General features: G+C 40.3%; 2 protein-coding genes across 2 annotated transcripts; both read right to left on the bottom strand.

Annotated features, from left to right (window-relative positions):
• Window positions 1-309: 309 nt before the first annotated feature.
• Window positions 310-2,638, bottom strand: CBG05027 (the record flags this gene model as incomplete). The annotated part of the gene is made up of 5 exons (XM_002644808.1): window positions 310-859; window positions 909-1,282; window positions 1,334-1,826; window positions 1,879-2,363; window positions 2,417-2,638. The coding sequence occupies 5 exons, from the start codon at window positions 2,636-2,638 to the stop codon at window positions 310-312; spliced, it is 2,124 nt and encodes a 707-aa protein (XP_002644854.1).
• A 373-nt stretch (window positions 2,639-3,011) lies between these two features.
• CBG05026 lies at window positions 3,012-5,691 on the bottom strand (the record flags this gene model as incomplete). Its single annotated transcript, XM_045239820.1, has 5 exons — window positions 3,012-3,924; window positions 3,972-4,339; window positions 4,381-4,879; window positions 4,931-5,400; window positions 5,497-5,691. The coding sequence occupies 5 exons, from the start codon at window positions 5,689-5,691 to the stop codon at window positions 3,012-3,014; spliced, it is 2,445 nt and encodes an 814-aa protein (XP_045092820.1).
• Between the last annotated feature and the right edge of the window lie 3,101 nt (window positions 5,692-8,792).

The raw sequence follows: 8,792 nt of genomic DNA, 5'->3' as shown, positions 1-8,792 counted from the left end.
GGGGGGGGGGGGGGGGACTTCGAACAAGAAGCAGGAACATACTATAACGCATGCCAAATAAAATCTTCGTCTGCGATCGAGTCGAGAACATCGGAAAAAAAGGGGGGGGGTTGGGAGAGAACCATAGCTAGAACTTGTTCAGGCAAGGAAAAAGATCATTTTGAGAACTTGAAGAAAAAATTATGGAATTAGAAGTCAATAGAACCAGCTCGGGGGAGAGGGGGAATGAAAAAGAGTAAAAAGAAAAGGTTCCTGAAAACGGAACAATAATATGAAAAAAAGATACATACAACAATTAGAAAGCCCGATTCATTGGGATGAACCGGGACCTGGAAGATTGCCTTCCGCATGTACAATCTCAAATTCGCCATCGCTTGGAGAAAGTGATAAAGGGCGTAGTCTTTTCGGCGGGGTTTCCATCAATTCTTCGAGATAGTCCATATGCGTGTCCACCACTTCACGAACAATATCCAATGTAACTTCATCTGACGTGTACTGTGGGAAACGCTTTCTGGAGCGAGTAGCGGCTATGTACAAGCTGAGTATTTGGTAGTAATCTCTTGCAATTTGCCTAGCATCCTTTCCCTCGACAAGCTGATTCTGGAGCTGTACGACGAATTCTTGTTCCAACAAGACGCGAAGATCGTCACGAAGAGGAACTGCTCTGTTTAATTCAAATGCATAATCGATTTGCTCTATTACAGTCGTTCCAAGTATTTCTTCTGAACAGTCGATCGAAGTGCAAGCCTCTAGTGATGTAAGAATGGCTCTTAGTTCTTCCTCATCCACAAATTCTGAAGCATTTGAGTAGAAAGCAAAGGTTCCAGTGCAAGAATTTATAATGTAATTCTGATCACTTCTGAAAAATAATAATATTGAATCAAAATTGTTCAGAAACTACTACTCACCGAGGTTCTCGCCATTCTTGTCTTTTTGCATACTTTGCAAGATAAATCTGCTCCTCCATACGCATGTTCTCAGTCTTTGAATACCACAGGTTTCTAGCCAATTTGTTAGCCAAATCAACAGGATAGTCGTCGGAGAGAACTGCTCGATGAGTGACCTGATCATCGTTGTCGTCATTAAGCAAAACTTCGTGTTCGGGAGCTTCGTTGAAGTGTTGACTGCTCGAAGCTTCTTGCTCATGGTAGTAGGTGCGAGCATCCCTGTGAAGCGCTTTACGAAGACGATCCGTCTTCTGGTAAATAATCCTTTTGACCCCGACGCTTAGGCAGTTATTCTCCACGGTTGCTCTGATGAGGTCACGCAAAGCTTTGAGAACCTAAAAATATTTTCGTGGAACTGCAAAACAACTATTTTCTGAATAACTCACTCTGTCTGTAGGAGCTATTCCAAATAAGCCTTTCTCTTTGTCAATGTACAAAGCCCAGATTTTGTGGATAACAAGCATTTGGGCTTCAATATTTGAGATAGCACCCATCAAATAAAGTTTTCGTTGAAAGTCTCTATCTTTGCATTTGTCCAAATTCCGATGCAATGCTGCTTTTTTCTGACGTACCATATCGGCCATCTGATTGAATTGCTCCTGTGCCAGTACAAATCTCAATAGTCCATCTCTTTTCTCATTTCCTCGGAGGGTGAGGTACGTTTTAATGAAATTTCCGCGCTGATTACAAAGATTTTTATTCAAAAAGGCTTGAACTGCTTTTCCGTTCTTTTTGTTTTGAAAATCATTGATAACGAGGTTTTTCACAAAGTTAACGCCCTTGGCTCTGTTTTCGGCAATTAAATCGAGACGAGCTCTGGCTAGTGATGAGTGTTGCATTCGAGAGCTCCATAGTTGTTCCATGTAGGGAAGAAGCATTCTGAAAAAGAAAAGAAATAAATGATTCGAATTTCAGAAATTCTCGAACTCACCGATCCGTGCGGTCTGTAGTACAAAGCCAATCAGTATCGAATGGTTGGTAGCGATCACGAACGTGTCTTCCGACAACAACTTCTTCCGCCGAATGCATGGGTGCTGCAACCTGATGGTGGTCACGAATGGCGTCCGTCACAGAATCGCGAATTTCCAAGAGCTCCCCAAAAAGTTGGGGTTCCACTGGTGCACCTGTGCGGAAACATTCCTCCAATTTGGGTAAGAAATTTTCAAATGCTTCGAAAGCATCGCAGTTTATAAAGGAATATTCGCCTTGTTTGAAATCCCTTTCAGTAGTATCCACTATCGCTCCGTAAAGACCTGTGTAGATACCAAACAAGTTGACCAGTTGGAGATGATCTCTTTTCGATATGGCGTTAGTAGCAGAGAAGAACTCTTTGGTGAGCTCACTGATTTCTTCGTTCATTTCGCGCCGTCTCAAAGCGTATCCTTCCACAACGTAACGCGACTGATCCGCAATGATCTGGAAAATTTATCGAAAGTGTTATTTTTAAACTTAAATCAAATTTAACTGACCGTGTGACGGGCCTGGTTAGCCTGAGACCATTGTCGAAATTCGGCGTAAGATTGAAACTGTGGAGGTTGTTCTTGATTTTGTGATGTTTCCAGCTTTTCGAGTTCCTCCGCACTTATAGTACCACCGTCGCAGTCATTCTTGGATTTCTGAACGGCGGCTAAAATTCTTCGCTTTCTCATTTCCTCAAGCGCGTTCTCGTCCTGAGGTGTATTTAAATACATGTTCAATCTGAAAAAGAAAGTTATTTAAATATTGAAATAAATGTTTGAAGAATATTAAAGATAGTTCAGAGGTTTTAAACCAGTGGATAAAAAAATTGAAAAAGCGACAAGCGACCATTGCACGATAATTTTTCCCAGTGATAAATCAAAATGCAAAAATGGAAAAATATAAACGTCATATATAAAGCAAACGAGTGTACTTAAATTGACAAGAAATTGATAAAGTAGATGGGATACTGACGTATAACTGGGACTTTGTTAGGCTAGTGCTGAGAAGACTGTCTCATTTGACAGATAGTACTGTTACATGCCGATGGGATCAGAAACATTGCGAGAAAAAAACAGTTTCAAAAAATTGACAAGAAGTTGACAATTAATCGAGTGGAACGTTGTAGATTGGGTTGGTCATATCCGATATATCAAATGAAGCCCAGCAGTAGGTGACTTTGATGACTCGAGCAAGGAAAGCATTGACCATCTCTGGTGGGACCTCACTTCCAAACATTCCACTAGCCATGATTTCTCCGAATTCCTTGTGAGACAACGGTGCTTGATTGAGGGCGTCAAAGAACAAATCCAAAGTTGGATCGGGCACAGGGTAGAACGTGTCGTCGTCATCAATTCCATTATCGGAAGCTTCGCTGCTGGTAGCTTCGTCACTGCTTTCCGAAATAATATTTTCTGGAAGTCGAGTACCGGTGGCTTGAGCGACAAGTTGGCGGTGTAGTAGATCCAATCGATCGATTATTGACTTTTGAGCAGCACGAGCTGCTCCTACAGCCTCTACCTTTGTCTTCGGAGCTGACAATTTTTTGGCGACCATTGCCTCCTGAGTTTTGACGTAGTCCAAAAATGTCTGAAGAACTTCCTTCGCTATGTTTTTTGCTGTTTGTGCAGTTCCTATTTCTCCTTTCGGGCTTGGATACTTGGTACGAAGTGCACTCGCAGATATGTGAGCATGTACAATTTCTCCGATCATATTCGTCACTTCAACTACATCCATTCCATCTAGAACCTTCTCACCAATCGCGGCTTTGAAAGTGGTAGCAAATTCCTGATTGATTTCAGAGATCGACGGAACACATTTGGCTTCTTCGATAGCTTGTTCACAAGATTTGATGATTTCGTTTCCCCAAAAAGCATCAGAGGCAATACGATTGATGGCTTTGATGCAGTGGCTCTTTTGAACTCGCTCACAGATATTTTGGCTATAGACTTGCGAGAAATTACAGTCGAACGCATGTATCGCCGGTCTATGCTTGTTTATTGTGAACGGGGCAGTACCTCTGAAAATTTGATTGTTCCCATTATAACATGTTTATGCATCACTTACGCTGCTTTTGGCCAATCAAAGTAACCCTGCTTGACAAACGCATAGTCCTCATTCAACCGATCTAACTCATACTGTTCCCAGTACAAGTGAGTTATCATTGGAGTGACAAAGTCAGCGAGATCCTCCGGGAAGTCATCAACGTCCACTTGATATGGGAATTGATTGGTATCGTTCTCCAAATCGACCGGAACTGGCTCAGTGTAGAATTTCTCGCATTCCTCCTCGTAGTCCTCGTAGAATCGTTGAATATGAATACGAGTCTCAGTGTTGAGTTGTTTGAGCAATCCTTCAATTTCAGGGTTCAAAGGCAACTTGCTACAAGTTTCGGCATTTGTGATGACAAAGATTCTGAAGGCGATCTCGAATACCTGAAAAAAGGAAAATATTTTGGAGACAAGGATTGTTTCACTATTACCGTTTTTGGCATGCTCTTTCCATACAACCCGATATTCTTATCTATGAAAGGAGCATAGGCTCTGTGGAGCAGCAAAAGTTGAGCTTCGACTCTTGAGAGGACAGAGATTATGAGATAGAATGGAAGACAGTTGTTTCTCTCGCTTCTAACTAACAAATCTGCCACGTTCCGCTTTTTACGGCGAATATCGCCTCGAAGATTGACAAAATTGGCTGTGTCGCGAGTGTATTTGAGCTCCGGATCTCCTTCGATCAACTCTTTAAGAGTAGCGAGTGACCTCATGTTAGCATCTCTAAAGCACGCTTCTCTAGAGCTCAAAGCACTCAAAATAAGTTTTGGGGAGTCAGCAGATCCTGGGAATGGGACTGGGATGTTCATCAAGTAGTCGAAGAACGTTCCATGAGCGGCGGCCATTGTCTCGCAACGGAAGATGGTAAGATTCATCTGCGCATGACGACTGACACACAACCAACGACAACAATCCATATGGTATCTGAAAAGACAAAATAGCTCATTGGGGGCTCAGCATGCACAGTAAACTCACGGTCCAGAAATCACTGATCCACAGAACCATTCGTAATCGTAAGAATAGTATCTCTCACAGTCATCTCGAGGAAAACTGGGTTCTTCATTTCTGATGAACTTTTTCTTGATACGATAGTGTGTCTGAATGCACAGCAATATTTCGTTGCTAAACTCCAACACTTCCAAGAAATTGCGGAGATCCACAAACGAGTACTTTTTGATCAAGCGAACCGTTTCAAAATATTCGATAAACTTATCGACGAGATCACACGGCATAACCCAGTGTTCATTCTCTGTGAAAGTAGATATGAACGTGAACATCTCACGAGCTGTCATGTAGAATGCAATGACATTAGAATATTCCAGACGAAGATGTGGCGCTGGTACTTCATCTAATAGTTCCGTCATCAGTGTTTCGAATGTTGTCTCCAGAACATCCAGTTTGGAAGAGTAGTCCTCGGTGAAGAATCTTGTCTCCTCGGAGAAGAGCTGAAACAAAACAGTTCACGATAAAGATTAACTAGCATTGTCTAATGATCGCTCCCCATGACCACCAACAAAAACTTTTGGATATTTTCAACTCACCTTGTGCTTCAGGAGGATGCTCTCAGCTTCTTCGCAAACTTTCTCCATAGCCTCCGGCGTCTCGATTCCTTTGTTGAAGTCCGGAACAAACGCCAGTGACACTCCTCCAGTTGCTCGATCCCTTGCCCACATTCGCGTGCACCGTTGAAGGTACTGCTCCGGTGGAGGATTGTAGCGCACTAGATTTCTACTCATTTTACCTGTAAAAAAATCTCAAACGTATTGAAAACATATTATTGTGAAAATTCGTAAAAATTCTGTGAGAAATGATTGGTTAAGGGAAAAAACGTTTAAAAAAGCAGAAAACGCGAGTAGAAACGTTCAAAAAATGCCGAACAATGCTGCCAAAACAAGTAAACGTTCAGAAATCCAATGAAGAGAACGGGCGTTGCGAGACCCGCCAATCGCCCGCGGGCTATGCGCCTTTAAAAGAGAGTGTGTAAAACAGAGAGACGTAGAAATGCGAGGGGGAAGAGAGGCGGCAAAGCGCGTTGTGTGCTGTCCTCAACGCGCAGCCGGACGGCCGTGTCAAGAGAGAGTGACGGAGGGTCGCGTTACGTGCAAGTGTCGCCGAATTGATGGTGTTGAATGGAAGGAGAGAATATAACGAGGAGAGGGAGAACAAGAGATGGGTCTTCTCATTTGAAAGCATGCTGCACCGGAGAAACCTTGTGGTAGTTCATACGCGTCTTTTTGCGATAAGATGGGCAAACGAAAGACAGCCGTGAAGTGAGAGAAACGAAAACTAGAAAGCATTGTGCTCTGATTACCTCGCGAAAAAGTTTTCTGAAGTGTAACAAAATCGACAACTTGAGCTAAAACGTGAACTGATTAGAAAAACATTTGAAAATGGTTTACAAATTGAAGTCAACTTCTTTTCACAGTTTTATATTTCACCACGAGCTCACAGACTCGCCGATTTTGCTGTCATTTTCTCCGATCCTTGGTAAAAGGTGTAATACAAGTTTCGAGTGTAGCTCGGTTGGGTTGAAATGAAAAAAGAAAGGAAAACTCTTGCGCGTTTTTAACAAAGACGAGATTCAGCTTTTGAGATATATTGGTCCCATTAATCACGAATCACAAACACGAATTAATCACGAACACGAATGTTTTATCGAATTGAAGGTTACTTCGAATGTAAATCAAGTTCTGGACGACAGTTCCCAAAAAATAATAAAATGGAAAATCGATTTTTATTGGCCCATCAAAATGGTCGTGATCTGGGAATCAAAAATCATTGAAAGGTCTTTGACGAAGACAATTTGAGACTGGTTTTTTTCTACACAATCTCAAAATGCTCTTCAAACAACACGAAATTGTGATACGGCTCATTATTGCTTAGCAACTAAGCGGAAAATCGGTTTTCTCACTTTTCGAATTTTTTAAACGGGACATTTACTAGGTTGGCTAATAAGTCTTTGCGCATTTTTGTTTTCCTCGTTTATCTTCACTGAGCAAGAACAGTAACATGTGTGTAACAGGATTTGGTAAATAAGATGATAAGATTGTTCACAATAACCATCATTTGCCCTGCTCCGCTTGCGAACAGAATTCCCTTTTTCATAACCACTTTTTTTTTTGGGAAGTTTACAAAAATAATGTCCTCAAAGAAACACCGTTGTAAATTGGGTTGGCAAGTTCAAGAACCAGGACTTTTCAATGAAAGATGAAACTTGTCCCAATTGACCAGTACTTCGAAATCTAGACAAGCTGAGAGATCTAGTTGAACGGGGCCCTTTCCAATCTACCTGTGAAATGTCAATCACTTTAGGGACAACCCATACCACTATTGATGATGGATTGTTAAAGTTGGGAAAGACAGAAAAACTTGGACGGCGGATACCTCACCGTTTTGACCAGTTTTGATGTTCCGCGGCAAGTGGACATGAGCATGCAACTTCTTACTCTACTCGGGAACTTTAAGCGGCTGAATTATATTATCACCTTAGATGAGAAGAGGGTCATATAAACTAACCATCACAGAAAAGCCCAATGTCTTGACTTCGTTAAACAGCCAGTAGACGTCATCAAACATGAATTTCATCCAAAAACAGTGGACATCACAAGAGGCATCCCGTTCGCAAGCGGAATGAGAACAGGGCAAATGATGGTTATTGTGAACAACCCTATCAGCTTATATACCATATCCGGTTACATACATATTATTATTCTAGCTTAGTTAAAAGAAAAGAGGGAAACAAAAGTTCACAAAGACTTATTCGCCAACCTAATAGAATGGAATCATCATTTTAATGCGTATTTGTTGTTATTTATATTGAAAAAAAAAACGATGTAGATCGTCGAAAAAATTGAGAAAATGAGAAAATAATCTTTGAAATAAGTCCGAAATGCGGTGGTTTCCGCACTTGCGCCTTTAACAAAAATTTAACTAGATATTCAATTTTTTTTCTCAGACAGCGGTAATACTTGCTGGAGAAGAAGACGTTTCCAGGTTTGGCATTTTCCTTATGAACATTTGAGTATTCCGCCTTATGGTGAATACCAAGTATTATATTATCTATCAGTTCCGAGCTGTAAAGATTTGACAAAATTCAACATACTGATTTTTTTTAAACTTGCGTATTTTTCCTATCTACAAACGTTTGAGGATTCTTTGTGATAAAAATGAAAAAAAAAACTTTCGAAGTTCATCAGGAAAGATTTAGAAGAGGTGAGAAGAATAAATTCAATTTTTAAATGAAAATTGCAGAACATTCAGGACATTTTTTGGAACTCATAATACTATTTTCATGGGAGAAGAATGTTAAGAAAAACTATTTCTAACTTCCAAAACGAACTGTCTCTCAATTAAATTTTGGTAAACGTTTTCTTAGTTGCATATCTTCTTGATAACTTTCACAAGTTAAAAAAATTGGCTCAAAGTTATTTTAACTAGTATTTTCACAGTTTGAAAATAATTATCACAAAGAATCCTCAAACGTTTGTAGATAGGAAAAATACGCAAGTTTAAAAAAAATCAGTATGTTGAATTTTGTCAAATCTTTACAGCTCGGAACTGATAGATAATATAATACTTGGTATTCACCATAAGGCGGAATACTCAAATGTTCATAAGGAAAATGCCAAACCTGGAAACGTCTTCTTCTCCAGCAAGTATTATCGCTGTCTGAGAAAAAAAAATTGAATATCTAGTTAAATTTTTGTTAAAGGCGCAAGTGCGGAAAGCACCGCATTTCGGACTTATTTCAAAGATTATTTTCTTATTTTCTCAATTTTTTCGACGATCTACAACGTTTTTTTCAATATAAATAACAACAAATACGCATTAAAATGAT

The sequence above is a fragment of the Caenorhabditis briggsae genome, assembly GCF_000004555.2.
Source record: "Caenorhabditis briggsae complete genome, chrX, whole genome shotgun sequence".
NCBI lineage: Eukaryota > Metazoa > Nematoda > Chromadorea > Rhabditida > Rhabditidae > Caenorhabditis > Caenorhabditis briggsae.
The sequence above is the reverse complement of the archived record's forward strand: the minus strand, read 5'-3'. Positions and strand labels throughout refer to the sequence as shown.